Source organism: Ochlerotatus camptorhynchus, unplaced genomic scaffold (genome assembly GCF_037179485.1).
Source record: "Ochlerotatus camptorhynchus isolate MF236.1 unplaced genomic scaffold, CSIRO-AGI_Acam_v1.1 ptg000304l, whole genome shotgun sequence".
Taxonomy (NCBI): Eukaryota; Metazoa; Arthropoda; class Insecta; order Diptera; family Culicidae; genus Ochlerotatus; species Ochlerotatus camptorhynchus.
In genome coordinates, this window is record NW_027040792.1 from 1,060,479 (window position 1) to 1,078,595 (window position 18,117).

Genomic DNA, 18,117 nt, shown 5'->3' on the forward strand with positions numbered 1-18,117 from the left:
AAACTCTTGGTAAACAAGGTGCACTCTCAATCCGTTCGCAACTGAGCAGTTCCTGGCAAAACACAGTGGGACGAAATCAAAAAAAGTGGGACGTGGTCATTTGCGACGAAATTATTGAGTATAGCATTTTAATGTCTTCCAGAATATTTCTTAATTTTTTGAGTACATTAGCTATGGAAACGTTGAAGATGAAGTATTTCTTTTTTTTTGTGCAAGATGAAAATGTTCTATCTTACATGTGGACGAAGTTATAAGGTGAAAATGGAATACAAATGGTAGAACCTGGTAACAAATTGCCCAAGTAACAATTCAAGCTGAACAGTAAGAACAGATCATTGGTTGATTCAAGGTGTACAAAGCTGATTAACAGCAGGCTGAATATAGAGTTGATTAGTAGTGCGTAAAGCTAATTGTATCCCCATAATTCAACCTCAATCAGTTAGCTGATCTAAAGATTGAACAAGCCTTATTTTAGCTTAACACTACTCCACAAATCAGCAATGCACTTCAAACATTTTGATAGCCTGATTTGTTAAATGTAGTCAGTGTCACTCGTTGCATTTCCGGCATTTTAGTTCTTCTAAATTCACTGCCTACCTTTCAAATCCCAAGCAGTGGCAGCAGTAGAGACAAAGTAGGGGAGCTTTTTATGAATAGCTCCAGGTAGAAGTGGGCTGCGACGACGTCGGAAGCATTAAAATTTGTATTTCTGTGTTTTGACTGCTATATTGCACTGAATTTTCAGACAGAATTCCAAAAATATAACTCAATTGTGGCACTAAAACAGCTTCCACATGACGATCGAAATAAATCGCGCACTTGTGTCCACATTGTGTTACTACACTTGAAAATGATATGAATGTTTTACTGTCACCAGTTGTTGTTTACAATTCTGCATTGCTGTATAATACTGCTGTATAAAACTAGAAGCTTCTGAATGCCTTAAAAAGCTTATAATTAATATAACTGTTAAGCTTTTGGCTGATAAAAATCACCAGATTTAGATGATTAAAAGCTGAACAAAGGTTAACGTGGTCTATGTACAACAATTATTCAAACTAAGGCTGAATTAAAATCGATTGAACAACACTTGTTAAGCATCAAATTGTTACCTGAGTGATGCTTAACAAGTGTTCTTTCAACGATTTTAATTCAGTCTTAGTATATAGACCACTTTAACCTTTGTTCAGCTTTTAAACATCTAAATCTGGTAATTTTAATCAGCCGAAAGCTTAACAGCAATGTAAATTATGAGCTTTTCAAGGCATTAAACAACAGTATGTTCCAACCTTTGTTGTTCCTTGAAGCACGTCAAATTTAAGTTGAATAATAGCTCCCGGAAGAGTATTGCACAGCAATGCAGAATTGTAAACATTAAATTATGACAGTAAAACATTCCTCTCATTTCAAGTGCAGTAAACACAATGTGAACACAAATGCGCAATTTAAATATTTTGATGCTATTTTAGAGCTATAATTGAATTTTATTTTTGAAATGCGGTATGAAAATTAAGTGCAATGTAAAGAGATGAACTGACAAAACACAGGAATACAAATGTTAATACTTCCGTCGTCGTCGCAGTCCACTTCTAGCTTCAGATATTCTTAAAAAGCTCCTCTTCCTTGTCTCTACTGCTGGCGCTGCTTGGGATTAGAAAGGTAGGCAGTGAATTTAGAATAACTAAAATGTCGGAAATGCAACAAGTGACACTGATGGCATTTATTAAATCATTTATTTATTTATTTATTGTAATTCATCTGACAGTACCTAGTTGTATTAATGAATAAAACTTAGATAATCACAATCTTCTCAATCGGTTTCGAATTCAAATGCTTCTTCGACAGCGGAGAATGCCCGAATCATCGTAGACATTGGCTCATGGTATCCATATGCAGTCCGATGGAATCTTGGTTGTAGTATAGATGATTGCCGCAACAACCTTTGAGGAACACGGAAGTTTAATTGTGAAAGCAGTTCAGGGTAGTCCACATCGCCATTTAAAAGTTTCGCTACAAATAAGGCTGGTTGCATTGTTCTTCTGTATTCTAATGTGTCCAGGTCCAATAACACGAACGTTCTATTCGGAGATTCCATACTAGCTCATATGGAGACCAGACCACAGATGCATTCTCAAGTATGGGCCGAACTAAAAAGTAATATAGTGCCTTCAAGTAGTGAGGGTCTTTGAACTCTCGTGCAATCTTCGAAATAAATCCAAGTTGACGATTCGCCTTAGAGATGATCGAGGAATAGTTAAGATTTAAGGTCAACTTTGGGTCCAAAAGAACACCAAGATCAGTCATACGTTCTACTCTGCGAAGCGTTACATTGTCAATGCAGTAGTCGTAAAGGATTGAACTCTTAGAGCGGTGAAACGTCATCACTGCACACTTTGGAACGCTGATGATGAGCTTATTGCGACGGCATAAATCCACAAACAAATCTAGCAGAGCTTGAAGACGATGGCAATCCTCCATCGAGTGAACTATGACGTAAGCTTAAGACCATCTGCAGTGTGCAGTGTGCGGCGATTACAATCAACCTCGTACTGCCTGGTATGGCATTGGTATTCGTCTTGCTTCTTCGACGCTTTTGACTCCGGCGAGTACAGCGTTATTCGACGGTATGGACTTCTTGAACCTGAATCAAGTTAACGTGCAGCTGAATAATTTAGGTCGCACTCTCGATTTGGTTTTCGCGCCCGTGGGTAGCTCTTCTGTAGTATATTCTACTGATGATTCATTACTGCCAGTAGATCTGCACCACCCCCCACTTAATATTCGCGTTAATGTTGCAGCTGAATGTCCTAGGTCACTTCCGGTGGCAAATGAATTCAAAGAGCACTCAATTACCGCAAAATCGACTTTGATGTGCTTTCCGCTTACCTGTCAGGCCTCTACTGGAATTGTGTCTACGACAGTGTGGATGTACATGACATGGCCTCAAATTTTTGTGCCATCTTTCACCAATGGTTGAACTTAAACATTCATAGGAAGAGAAAACCTGTTTCTCCTCATTGGAGTACGCCCCTTCTTCGGAAATCTAAGAAAGAACGCAATCGGTGGCAACGTTATTTCCGTGCGCATAAATCCGTATTTGCAAAAGCTAACTTCAAACGAGCAAGCGACGGCTACAGAAAGTTGAATGCTTCACTCTACAAATCGCACGTTTTGAGGGTGCAGTTTGGTTTACGCCGGGATCCGAAATCGTTTTGGGGTTTCGTAAACAGCAAGAGGAAAAGCTCATCAGTTCCGCCTTATGTGATCTATGATGGCAAAGAGTCCAATTGTGAAGAAGAAGCATGCAATTTCTTCGCGATGCATTTCGCATCCATCTTCGAATCAGTGTCATCGTTCGACGTCGAGGCCGAACTGGCTGCGTCAAATGTCACGCTCGATGCAGTTGATTTAGACACGTTCGAAATTTCATCTGCAATGATCATCGGTGCTTCAAAAAAGTTGTAGAATTCATTTGCTCCTAGCCCGAATGGTATCCCTCCTGATGTTTTCCGTCGCTGCGCATGCGCAGTAGCTGAGCCACTAGCCTTCATTTTAAACCATTCGTTTGAGCGAGGTGAATTTCCCATGAGCTGGAAACTATCCTACATGTTTCCTGTGCACAAAAGTGGTGACCGACGAGATGTTAAAAACTACCGTGGGATAACCAGCCTTTCTGCCGCATCGAAGCTTCTCGAGATTATCGTCAGTGATCAAATTCTACGCGCTACAAAAAACCACATCTCGTCAGATCAACATGGATTTATTCCCGGTAGGTCTGTTGCTACTAACTTGCTGGATCTAACTACTGCCTGTTTTTCGGCTATGGAAGATAAAGCGCAGGTTGACGTAATCTATACGGACCTAAAGACGGCTTTTTACAAAATTGATCATAAAGTGTTGCTCTGCAAGCTATCGCGATTGGGAGCCTCAAATCGATTGGTGTCGTGGTTGTCATCGTACTTGACCGGCAGAACGCTGTTCTTTAAACACGGATCTTATGTTTAATCGCCATTTGCTAGCACGTCCGGTGTCCCGTAAGGAAGTAACTTGGGACCGTTATTGTTTGTGTTATTCTTCAATGACGCTGCATCTACCCTTGGCCACAAATGCAAGCTCGTATATGCTGATGATCTGATGAAATCTATGTGGTGGTACGCTGGATCGAGGACTGTTTTCACCTGCAAATGTTGCTCAACATGTTCGTTCAGTGGTGCCGCTCGAACAAGCTTGTCATCAGGGTCGCGAAATGTCATGTGATGACCTTCCATCGGTCCAATGACCCGTTAATTTATGAATACCACATCGATGATACTGTTCTTAGCAGAGTGGATCAAGTGACGGATCTTGATGTCGTATTGGATTTGAAGCTTTCCTTTCATTCCCATTATGCATCGATTATTTCTAAGGCTAATCGTCAACTTGGCTACATATCTAATATTGCCAAGGATTTCACGGATCCACACTGTCTAAAAGCATTGTATTGTTCACTCGTAAGGCCGATCCTAGAAAATGCTTCAACTGTATGGGCTCCAAACGACGTATCATGGAATCTAAGAATCGAGCATGTGCAAAAAAAGATTCATACGACTTGCGTTCAGAAACCTACAGTGGCGTGATCCTTTGAACCTTCCAGCATATCCCGACAGATGCCGTCTGCTTGACCTCGAAATGCTTGATCGAAGACGTGACGTAAGCTACAACAGGCTACGTTTATAGCTAAATTACTCAACGGTGACGTCAATTGATCTCATCTTCTGTCACTGCTTGATTTCCGTGCTTCAGGTAGGATGTTACGTCAGCAATCCCTGATGAAACCGAGCTTTCATTGTACTCTTTATGGCTGCAACCAGCCTATTTGTGCAATGGTTCGTTTGTTTGTATCCGTCGAGTCCACGTTTGATTTTGATATGTCCACCCCTCAATTTGAGAATAGAGTAAAAAGACTGAACCTTATTTAAGACGAATAGTTTATTCATTAAGACAACTTTGTCAGATGACTTATTAAATAAATAAATAAATAAATAAACGAGTTTGCATTTAACTCCCAACAAAGCTGCTACATCGTTGAAGAATAACGTAAACAAAAGTGGGCCCAGGTTACTTCCATGAGGTACTACAGAGGTGCTGGTAAACGTAGAAGAGACAGAAGATCCTAGTCGTACTGGAAGAGTTCGTCCAGTCAAGTAGGAATGTAACCACGACCTAAGTTCCTCAGACGCTCCTAGTCGGGGAAGCTTGCATAACAAAACCTTTTGCGGCTTTCAGATCAGTATATATGACGTCGACTTGTGACTTATCCTCCATCGCGGTGATGCATGTACTGGTGAAATCCAAAAAGTTAGTAGCTACCGATCTACCGGGAATAAATCCATGCTGGTCAGTTGAAATGTAGTTCTTCGAGCGATTCAGAACAAATTCGCTCAAGATGATCTCAAACAGTTTGGACGCTGCCGAAAGACTGCCCGTTTATTTCCAGCTTTGAAAACAGGAAACATGTACGACTGCTTCCACAATGTTGGCATTAAATATGGCTGCTAAAGGTTCTGCTATATCATAACAGCAAATTTCAATTTCAATTTGATCTCCAACTTTGCTCGGGTAGCCTGTCGTCTTCTGCGCGAGCTCCAAGGTCTGTTGCCGTGCTACCTTCGTTTTCTGCTGCATCACCGTTGAGGACGTCAATCTATCCAGCGGGACAAACTTTACGAATTTCAAAGTTGATAGGTGTTTCGAAATGTACCAATAGCGTACCATAGCGTACCTTCAAGGATTTTGATTGAGGTACGTTTGAGCTTCCCGGAAAATCCGTGTCCCACTGGATAGACATACGATTTCAGCAATGATCAAGTCGATCGACCAGATTTCTACGGAAATGTGACGTACCAAATGCGTACTTTACGAATCTGTAATTCACTTTTAACGTACCTCTTATTTTCACTTAAATGCTTATACTAAACATTTTAAATCGGTTTATATATGAATTTTGGGCATGGAATTGGATTCCTCGAAAAATTTTAGCCCGATTTCATATAAAAAACATTATACTTAAGTGCATTCTAGCCAATTTGAGGACCAAACAGTTTTTTTATTTGCATTTATTTTTATTTAAATCACTGGTAAATTCTATCAGAAAGTGAATTCCAGTTAGGTACGTTGGTCATGACCGATCAGAAAGTTATCAAGGCATTTCTCATGATGGAGATTTCCAAGCAGCACCGTGCGTCTCCATAATTATTCATGTTATTATCGGTTTTGTTCGAAATTAGTATATTTTTAATGGATGCAAATAAAAAAAAACTGTTTTTGATCCTCTAATAGGCTAGAATGCACTTAAGAATAATGTTTTTTTAAATGAAATTGGGCTTAAATTTTCCGAGGAATCCAATTCCGTGCCCAGAATTCATATATAAACTGATTTAAAAAGTTTAGTATAAGCATTTAAGTGAAAATAAGAGGTCCGTTTAAAATGAATTACAGATTCGTAAAGTACGCATTTGGTACGCCACATTTCCGTAGAAATCTGGCCGATCGACTTGGTCATTGCTGAAATCGTATGTCTATCCAGCGGGACCCGGGTTTTCCGGGAAGCTTTGAAGGTACGCTATGCTCCTTGAAGGTCCGCTATGGTACGCTATTGATACATTCCAAAACACGTATCAACTTTGAAATTCGTTAAGTTTGTCCCGCTGGATAGATTGACGTTCGTCTGAATCATCTGAAACTTAACTTTAACTTAACTTTAACTTAACTTTAACTTAACTTTAACTTAACTTTAACTTAACTTTAACTTAACTTTAACTTAACTTTAACTTAACTTTAACTTAACTTTAACTTAACTTTAACTTAACTTTAACTTAACTTTAACTTAACTTTAACTTAACTTTAACTTAACTTTAACTTAACTTTAACTTAACTTTAACTTAACTTTAACTTAACTTTAACTTAACTTTAACTTAACTTTAACTTAACTTTAACTTAACTTTAACTTAACTTTAACTTAACTTTAACTTAACTTTAACTTAACTTTAACTTAACTTTAACTTAACTTTAACTTAACTTTAACTTAACTTTAACTTAACTTTAACTTAACTTTAACTTAACTTTAACTTAACTTTAACTTAACTTTAACTTAACTTTAACTTAACTTTAACTTAACTTTAACTTAACTTTAACTTAACTTTAACTTAACTTTAACTTAACTTTAACTTAACTTTAACTTAACTTTAACTTAACTTTAACTTAACTTTAATTTAACTTTAACTTAACTTTAACATAAATTAAAGGTCCTTATGCACTTGGTAGTGTAACGTCACATTTGCTGTTGTAGAGAAATGAAGGAAGAAAAGAGATGGTTAAACTTTCCTCACCATACCAGTTGATATTTATGAAACATGGACAGTTTTGGCGTGGTGACATGCACTTCCAATGAATTTTACCAATACATTTAGAAAATGATGATCGAAGAATATTTCAAAAAGAAGAAGTAGACAAATTATTTACCCTTTGTAGAACCTTAACTTAACATCTCTCTCGCGCTCCTATCGCATTGCTAAAACAGCGCCTCCGTTACGGTTGCTGTAAGAACTTTATTCCATAGTATTCTAGAGACATTCCAAGGGAATTCGAAGGAAAAATTCCACGGAAGCTTCAAGTATGATACACAAAATTCAGAGTGTCAAAAGCATTTTGAAGAAAACTCCAAGGCTGTTCTGATTAGACTTTCAAGATAAATATTAAGAGAATGCTAATTTCTATTAATTGAAATCCAATGTAGTTCTGACTAGAACTCCAAGTGAACTAAATTTCTTAAAAAAATCCTATGTAGGAGTATTTTAAGAAAAAAAAAATATAATCCAGATTTTGGACCTGTCGCCTTTATTGACCATTTGGCTCATCTAAAATCAAGCGGGAGCTTTCATCCGCCCATCAGTTTTTTGTTTGTTCATTCCAATTTTATGAATCAATTCTTGCCGCAATTCCTTATCAAATAAACCCTTATTACCAAGAACCATTTCCATTTCCGGACCGTTCCTAATCCCTCGAGTCAAAATGTACCGAGCATCATCGCGGGCGACCCATAAGGCCTAAAACTAATTTATTTAAACGAATGAAACGCAAAAGCACCACTTAAGGGCAAAATAAAATAAGGACACCCATTTCGCTCCGTTCTCCACGTGCTGCCTCACGGACGACGCCAACAATAGCAATAACGACAACATCAGAAACGACAACAGCAAGCGCGATAGCGATAGTTGTAAAGTAATAACAATTGGCAGATCCTATAAAATAAGGAAAACAGAGAAAAGCACAACAACAGAAAACGAAAAAAAAACCTTCATGAAATGGCGTGACACTACAATTTCTACCCGATTCATCTTCGAATCTTCGCCAGGGTTCTCGAGCCGGGTGGGGGTGCTGAAGTGAGTAGTTGTTCTGCTACAGAGTGACACAGACACAGCGATGTGCTTGCTTGTACCCACTCCGTAGTATTAAGTGTTTATATCTATTTCACAAGCGTCGCGTCGGGTTGGTTGGGTCGAACCAATAAGGCAATGGCAAGTGGCTCGGAAAACTGCCTCGTCGCCGTCCTTGTAGTCACTGTCTTTCGAAGTTGAATGGTCGATGGATGCTGGCTTCACCAGTAGCGCTAGAGAAACATAGCTCTCTTCGATGGTGGTGAAAAGTGTACTGAAATAATCATTCTCACCGCCGTGCTATACAGCACCACGTGGCGTCTCGTGAAACAACGTGCTCTACTTACGGCACTTTGTCTAATTCAGTGAACAGCGGAAGGCAGCAAAACGGGAGGAAGTGAGTAGTGAGGGGAAGACATTCCGGCTCTGGAGTAAAGGATTATACCCAGAAGCAGAACCGAAGGGATCGTGCCGAAAATTAATAAAACACCAACCAACCAGCCGTCATCGGCGCCGGTAGCACGCGAAGGTTTTACCTCGTTTGCGAAAAAGAAGTCGAGAAAGGATAACGGTGGAGGATCACAACGGAAACAGGTAAGCAGCAATTTGATGGAATGACCTTCCGGGAAATCTGATATTGTTCAATACACACACACCGTCTGGGTCGAAAAATCAAGGGTTTGTGATAGATTTGCACACTTTGAAATAACTAATTATACACGTGACCGAATTCACCTTTGACATAAAGGATAGAACGTAAAACGTGAAATATCATGTAAAATTAAGTGCCCCGAGACTGAAACATGTGTTACTCGAGCTAAAGTTCACTATTAATAATTGATACAATTTTATTCTAAAGAACCTTACACACTTAGATTATTTCACCGAAATCTGTGAAATTTTACCGAAATCTCAACAGCTGAACGTTCGGTAAACAGTTCTGTGATTTTTCACAGATTTCCTGTAATTTTTCACAATTGTCAGTTCAAACATCACGATATTATCGAATAATGTTAAAATCGTCATAACTGTGCCGGTAGCAAGGGGTAAGTCACTCAGCACAGTGTGCCGAAAGTTGATTCAGCACATCCATCGGCAAATCTTGGGCACAATCTCGTAAGCATTTGATTGTCTATTAAATAAAATGGGAGCACTGCTGGACAGCTGTCATTGAAATTGTTCACAACATTTTGTGCTGTCTAACTGCGTATTTCAGAAAATACTCTAACTGTATATACTAGAGGAATTTATACCAGCAATTCACTTCTCGGTTCACATTTAAATTTGAAAATGCTCATAAACTGAAAAAGGAGGACGCATATTTTTTGCCTGTAGACTTGAAGACATACTTCAAGTCTCCGCGTACATCGTACGGGTTCGGCAAAAAATGTGCGTCTAACTTTAAAAACTGTCGCATTAATGGCCCTTCGCTCATTTTCAACTTTTATTCAATTTTCATACTGTCGGACTCTAACGGAACTATCCACCTACCCTCTTCTAAAGATCATTCTCTAGCTAATAAATTATCACACTAAAGCTTCATGTTATCATTTCCAACCAACTCTGAAAATCGCTAACTAAAAACACTTTGAATGTAAACAAAATTATTGAACGTTACTTTGTTTTTATTAATTACGGTAATTCCAACCCAGAGATGATTACAGGAAGGTTTTACAACTCTGTATGATATTTTTGTGAGGAACACCGGCAAACGGAGTGTCCTTCAAGAAGCCAGGAGCTGTTCACAGAGCACGATGGATGAGCAAAGTTTTGTATTGCTTGAAGATTTTTCTCTTCAAAGACCAGTTTAGTCTCACAAAGGACGAAATCAAGCATATAACGAAATGTCAATCTATGTCAAAGCCTGGTTTCAAGCACCATCTCCTTTTTCCGCACCTCAAAACGACCTTGAAACATTGCAAGCGCTTAGCTGCCAACGATGAATCAAGATGTGGTTGGCTGCCGCTGAATAATTTTCACGCCATTTATGGTACCTGAGCTCTGAAACTGTTGCCCTTTCCTTTTTCGATCCAGATGTTTCAAAAGCAACTAAAATTAAAATGGTTTTCAGCATTGAAGCGTAAATTGGACGCCAAATGCGTGCGTCGAGGAGAAGTAGACATTTCGCTGTGCTAAAATCTTGGGCTAGAGGATTTTGTAGGCGTAGAAACGGTTTACTTTTTTAAGCGTTTCAATATCGACTTGAAATTTATGGATCGCTGCCCTGAAACTTGGATGGAAGATTCAAGCTATCAGCATGCAGTTGAGCAACTGAAGAAATTGAGAGTCGTCAAGGATAACGCCGAGCGCGCGGTAGCACTTATCACCGAGTTCAATGACAAAATTACTTACAATGGACATGAACATGATTGACCGCCCACGGTTGCTACTCTGTTATTGCCAGACCAGTTTTAATTACACAGAGAACCAATAGACGATGCTTGGGACTACCAATCATCCTCAGTGTGTAAACATTGGTGATCTTAAACTAGGCAATACCAGCGCCGGCTGCGCCCGAACACAGGTCAATAAAGGGAGGGGTAGGAATGTGTTGACGTGACACTCGCTTTGATGGAAGCCGAGAACACCTCTGCACTTCCACGAGGAATCACTGGGATATTGGGTAATAGGGTTGGATTTCCAGCTGGGTTCGTTTTGGTAAACGATAAGCTGAATTGATGTCCTAACGATCATACAACGCGAAGGAGCTTTTGATTGAATCCACGGTCTTCTGCCCAGTAAGCAAAAACGTTTGCCACTAGGCAGGCGAGCTCCTTTTTAGTCATCGAGTTGCTGTTACCATGTAGTCATGTTAACAAATAAAACGATTGACGAATCTTGAATGTGGATGGGCTTGAGATTAGACTCATGATATTCTGTTCAGTAAGCAAAAACGGTTTCTCTAAGGCCACCGAGCCCCTCATATTACATTATACCGTTACTCAAGTTGTTATAACTATTCAAACCCGGCACTGACGACAACGAAAAGTTTATAAAATACACGATAAACAAGTGATCTTAACATACATTTTCAATATGAAAGGACCTGTGACCGCTTTTTTGCTGCTCAGTAAGCAAGCCACTGCAACCGACGATCTTTCAAACCCTTTTTTTTTGTGGTAATCACAGTGGTAGCAACTTGCTTAAACTCTACACTGGACCCCTTTTATTGATAAATTTTGCTTCTATGAGCTTTTATTTTAAATCAACACGCAGACGTTCCTAGGCTATGGTGCTCGTTTGGTCACTGTTGTTTTTGTGTTGATCCAAATAGTTTTGATATTATAATTGCGTATTCTTGTTTTTTTAAAAGGTTGATTTTTGTCCCAGTCTTGTCTTCTGTCGTCACTTATTTTGTCATTTTGTCTTGTGTATTAACCCCCACTTGTCTTGTTTGTTGTCTCAACTTGTGTCTATTGTCCTTCCCAATCTGTTTTTTTCTGCTATGCATCCGATCGTCGATCCGGCGCAACCGGCAGCTCACACACGCCTATCAACACCACCAACGGGTAGAGGAAAATTTCCCCTATCTGATGATAGTGCCAGCACGCGCGGGCGAACCACCAGTTACGCCAAATCGACGACCAAACGCACCGCCTAGAAAAGCCGATACGCTCCCTTGAAAAAGTTATCGAGATTTCTACTAATTAATGAATTATTGACAATTACCTCTCATGATCCTTGGCTCCACTATGATTTTAACTTACCACTTTTTGATTATTTATCAAATACCTCTCCGAGTATATAACGCCCCGATGCCTTGTTGGTTTCTGGTCTCATTTGGATTGGTCCTGAATTTGTTTGATATCCTGTTCGAAGTAATTCTTTGAGTTCCAGCTTGTACGTGTCTCACGTCATATGATTCGCCATTCATAAAGATAATGGGTTAAAAGGGAGTAAAACATACATAAAGGTAGGTTAGTATTAGTTGTACTTGATCCAAACAATAGAAAGAAGCATAGATGACTTAGTAGAAAAATAAAACTAATGTATAACTAAAAGTGCAATGGATAAGTGTTAGATCCGGGATCATTTTAGTGTTAGTAGTTATGTTAGTTTTGATCCGTATTAAGCCCTGCCGGCCCCTCCAGCACTATTTGCAGCAATTGTGATAAGATTATGCGACACTGCTACTAATACTATGTTAGATGTATGACTTGTCAATTTTCGCAACGCAATGTCTTTCAATAAATCACTCAATCAATTTGATGTTTGAAAATTTGCTCAAAAGGGTTTTGTTGACACATCATACCTTACCGCTTTAGCAACAATCCTAATTTTTATTTCCAACCTATCAACATATTTAACACATCTTTCCTAAACCTTCACTTGTTCGTAAGCGCCTGGTTGAAGATATGACTTTCGCTATTGACATTGCCTGTAATTAACAAATACGCTAAATAGGAAGATTTATTATACAACTTCATAGGCTAGTCGCCTCCCTAAGCGGACCCCCCGCGTCCTATCTCTTATGTTAATTAACTTTCTGAATTCTCTAATTGTAGTTTATTTAATAAATAACTGAAATCTCCAATCTACCTACACAATCATAACCCATGCTTTTCAACTAAAATTTTACGTGTTTCAAGTACTTCTGGCTTTGACATATATTAATTATATCTTTGTTCGTCCCAGGTGACACCTTCAAGTGACTAAAATGCTTCACTTTGTAACAAGAGTAACAAGTGTGATACTATCACTGCTAGACTAGATGTTTGGCTCTCTCATGCAGTGGTTTATCATAGAGGGGAAGCTTAGAAATCCCCATTACCTGCCCATGACGCCATTCTATCGCGGCATGAGCCAGCAACGCCGACTATAAACCTACCGTCTCCAACACTCCACTAGCATGAAATTAAGCCCGCCCACCAACAGCAAGGTGCAAAAACTAGCCAAGGGGAGGGTGCAACCGACGATCTTTCAAATCCTAAAACTAAAAGCTACGAAAGAGTACTTCCCAACAAACATTAAATGCTTAATAAGAGCCTGTTCAGACAAAAATATGCTTCTTCAACCAAAAAATTGCTTATTCAGCTCCTAATCTGCTCAAATTGTTTGTTGGGTTAGGCCTTCATTAAGTTCCACTTTCACGCGACGTTCAATTTTTCGATTTGCTCTTTACGCATGGTTCAGGCAATCATAACTAGCTATGACCGACGTGACGATTGTTTAAGCCCTGGTTAAACAAACTATTCAAATGAAATTACGTTCTCGAATTTCACTTGGTTTCAGCGGTTGATGGTTAATTTTCAATATACTAACGGTACTGCCTACGACGACTACGACGGTGATTACGTCAGCGACTACGACGGCGAATACGACGGCGCCTACGACAACGACAACAGCGAATTTGTAAATTACCATTTGTCTAGGATATAGCACCTTTGCCCGGCACCTCCACTTGAGCTTCATGTCTGCTATCTGTCACTGTTTGCAAAACTATCTAATAGCAATTACCTTTATTGTAGTACTTCCTACATTGCCATGGTCATCTCGGAGGAGGTTTGCGTTCACGGCCCCCAGCTACCGCCCGTTCAGTCTTGGGCGTATCTGACACTGGCGAGAGACCAGGAGGCGAGCACTTTTGCAAGCCATAAACTCGCTGATTCACGGCAACGTCGACCACCGAATCACCACCAAAACTCTCGACGGACACATTATCAGCACTTTCCCCGGCTAATTTGCCAATCAGACCGTGTTCAAACCCGCACACGGTGACGAGACTCTCGATAGAACTACACGCCGAAAGCGTAACATCCGAACCCGGTGAACCGGCCTCCCGGTAGGCAATGAAAATCATAAGCTCACTTACACACCGCTTGTTACAAAAAAACACACCCGTGCAAAGAAACGGATTCAATAAACGTCACTCTCGCTAAAGCAAACCCGTCGTCTTCGAACGGCAAAAAAAAAGGAACTCGGTGAGCAATTTTATGATACGGAATTTCCACTGAAAATCAACCGGGAATGCACGAATTTCACCACACCCAACTGCGAAACATGTTCAGAAGCACTTTCGGCAGGGTTACTTCCACTCACTTGCTGTAAAAAAAATGTTTTTTGGAATTATGAAATCATGATATAGTATAATGCTTCTTAGTACTTGTAAGTTACAAGAAGAGGTCATGAAGTATATGTTTGACACATAAAATCTGTCAATATTACTTTCAGTGCGTCACAATCAGCGATTTTACGACTCGTGAGTGCTCACTCTGAGTGAACGCTCACGAATCATAAGACCGCTAATTGTGACGCTCTCAAAGCGAAATTGACAGGTTTTATGAGTCAAACACATACTTTACTACCTCTTCTTGCTACTTACAAGAACAAAATAGCATTTTTGCATCTAATGATTGCATAATTCCGAATAATATTTTTTTTATAGCCAGTGAGTGAAAGTCAGGGTTTCGGTATCAATTTCGGTCGAAAACACTTAATTTTTTTTCATAAATAGTTACGAGCGAACCAACATCAATACCGACCGTGCCGAGCTCTTTAACGCACCTTACAGCGTGTAAATAAACGCGAGACCACAAATTGTTGGTCCGGGAGAACAAAAAAAGTAGAAGGGTCTGTGCCTAGAGGCACGAACGGAAGCTTGACGTAGGACCGCTAGTGGACGGAATAAATGTGAAGAGCATTTAGTTCTTTTAATTGATCAATTATATATAATCTCAACTCTTTCCGTTTTTGAATTGTAGGCGTCCAAATTTGTAGTAATTTTTTTCAAAGAGAAAGTTGATTAAGAGAATCAATCAAAATCACTTGTACCCCTGCTTCCAAGTTTGGTTACAAGATTACAACTCTGGAGAGCATTTTGTGTGGTCGTTGGGGGCTTGTGGTTGTGAATATGGACAATCAAGCACAGATAAATTCTATACCAACTCTTTACTGATGTAAGCTTGATGGCCCTGAAAAGGGCCGTTTTATTGAAGAGAACATCTCCCTGGTACAGTACAACCGAAGTACATAAAATTTCGAATGTTGAGACTTTAGCACAAATGTCCAACAAAATAATTAATAATTTCAGGCAAAAATCGTTGCAATCCTCAATTGCAACGATTAATTCCCTTTATATTTAGAAAAGATTTAGTTTTAGTTTTTAGTTTTAAGATATCACTTGTTATACTGACATGCAGGTTAAAAAACCTGTTTAAAATACTGAATTGCCAAGACATGAACAATGTAAAAACACTTAGATATATATCATAACAATTAAGGCTGGTACGTTACTGCAGTAACTGGAGCACCTAGGTTAAAATGAAATGTAATTTATTTTGAATTTGGAACAAATAAAGAGTTAAAAAAAAAAAAAAATTGAAGAGGACATCCATGGCCACTTACGCTTGGGGTGTTTAGTGTAGGTGACAGCATCTTGGACCTCATTTTTCAGGAACACCTTCTGCACACCTCATAGATCAGACCGGAAAAACGTTTGACACCACGGCGAGCCAGACGACCGATGGCGGTTATCTCGAAGAACTTTGCGATGACGCTTGGCGCCTCCTTTACTAGACCTTTTCCTCCTTTGCCACGACCAGTCAATTGTTGCTTGTTAGGTGTGAAGGAGTGGATTAGCCACCACCTTCCTACTGCTGCTATTACTGTTCACCATGCCGTCCGAAGCGAAAATGAGCTAATGACATACAGCAGCGCTCTTTATATCTTTTCAGGTATCTGCAGAAGAAAACTATGGTCAAATTGAGAAGGAAGCGCTCGCGTTGGTATTTACTGTCACCCGTTTTCACAAGATGATATTCGGACGAAAATTCTTGCTGCAGACCGACCACAAACCACTCCTTAAAATTTTCGGCAGCAAGAACGGCATTCCCGTTTACACCGCCAATCGTCTTCAGCGTTGGGCGCTAACGATGCTGCTGTATGATTTCTACATCCAGTTCATCCCAACGGCTAGTTTTGGAAATGCCGACGTGTTGTCCCGCTTGATGAGCTGTCACAGCAAACCAGACGAGGAATACGTGATTGCTGCTCTCCAAACGGAATCTGACATGAAAGCAATTCTCGCAGACTCAATATCCAGTTTGCCGGTCACATCCGATATGATCTCCAAGGAAACGCAAGACGACCTGGTCCTACAAGTGGTAATCAACTACATCCGCAATGGCTGGCCAAACATTGTAAGCGAGCTACCAGATACAGCTGTTCGTCAGTTCTATTCCCGACGAGAGAGCCTCCAGGTCACCCAAGACTGCGTCATGTTCGCTAACAGAGTTGTAGTTCCAGAACGATTCCGCAAGCGCATCATCCGACAACTCCACCGTGGACACCCCGGAATAGACCGAATGAAGTCACTCGCAAGAAGTTTTGTTTACTGGCCCAACATAGACGACGATGTTGAAACGTTTGTGCGCCAGTGTCTCCCGTGTGCTGTTGTAACAAAATCGCCCCGTAAGACTACCCTTGAATCGTGGCCGATACCAACGAAACCGTGGGAGAGGATCCACATCGACTACGCAGGTCCAGTTGGTGGTTATCACTACTTCGTCGTGGTCGTTCGAAGTGGCCGGAAATCTTCAGGTCCCACTGTAAAACTACTACAGCGACATTGGAAATTCTGCAAGAAACTTTCGCAAGGTACGGCAAAACACACACCCTCGTTTCGGACAACGGTACCCAGTTTGTAAGTGCTCGATTCAAGCAAGTCTGTGAAGAAAATGGGATCCACCACCTGACGGCAGCCCCTTACCACCCACAATTGAATGGGCAACCTGAACGCTTTGTTGACACCCTTAAGAGAGGACTCAAGAAACTCACCGAAGGGGAAGCCATGGTAACATTCCATCATCTCCAGACGTTTCTCTCAGTTTTCCGGTCAACTCCAAATAGACGCGCTTCGGATGATAAGACACCTGCCCATATATTTTAGGAAGACCAATACGAACTTCGCCTGGACCTATTGAAGCCCTGTGTTCAGAGTCCAACCTTGGAGAACAAGAAGCAGAACGCTGAATTCAACAGACGGCATGGCGTAGTGAAGAAATCATTCGATCCGGATGATTTGGTCTACGCTCAGGTCCATCGTCGCAACACAATCGATTGGATTCCGGGACAGGTAATCGAGCGCAAGGGCAAAGTGAACTACACTGTTTTGCTCGAACATGGACGCTTGATTCGAGCACACACCAACCAGCCAAAACAACGATATCCGGATTAAAATGATGCCGATCAATCTCCAAATCCACGCAATCAACTTCCCTTCGCCTTGCTAGTTGACGAGTTTCACCTACAAGCTCCGAAACCGTTGGTCCCAGCAGTGCTGATAGAAGAACCAATTCCAGATAATGAACTGATTCCTGATGATGACGAGCCCGATGATGTAATGATGCATGACGAATCTGTTGTTCCTGCTAACAGCGTGAAGGAAAAACCCGTAGACTTCCAGCTTGGCTGGCACCCTACGATCTCTTTTTTTAAAAAAAGGGAAAGATGTACCATCGGCGTAAACATCAGAAGAATATGTTGCCTGGTAGGCCATGATTTGTAGCCATGGTAGGAAAGTAACAAACTGAAAATATTTTGTGAGTTTAGTTCCAACCACCGAAGAGACAAGTCGAAATATAATTAGCTCTTAAACCTAAAACTAGTTTCCTTCTCTTCGAGAACACAACACTACCTAGGCCTAACATTAGACAGTAAGCTGATTTTCAGGAAGCACGTTGACAAAACCAAAAACAAGTGCTAC

General features: G+C 40.3%; 2 protein-coding genes across 4 annotated transcripts in view; both read left to right on the plus strand.

Moving 5' to 3' along the window:
- The window catches only part of Hs3st-B (Heparan sulfate 3-O sulfotransferase-B), a 292,186-nt gene that overhangs the window by 11,050 nt on the left and 263,019 nt on the right, over nt 1-18,117 (plus strand). For 2 of the 3 annotated variants that reach the window (XM_065228917.1, XM_065228919.1), the window contains exon 2: nt 8,277-9,008. The gene's annotated coding sequence lies outside the window, so the exon portion shown is untranslated. Of the gene's footprint in view, nt 1-8,180; nt 9,009-18,117 lie in introns of those variants that run through there. The other variant, XM_065228918.1, reaches the window with a different exon arrangement.
- Nucleotides 16,166-17,589, plus strand: LOC135707115 (uncharacterized). The gene is made up of 2 exons (XM_065228846.1): nt 16,166-16,552; nt 17,302-17,589. The coding sequence occupies exons 1-2, from the start codon at nt 16,166-16,168 to the stop codon at nt 17,587-17,589; spliced, it is 675 nt and encodes a 224-aa protein (XP_065084918.1).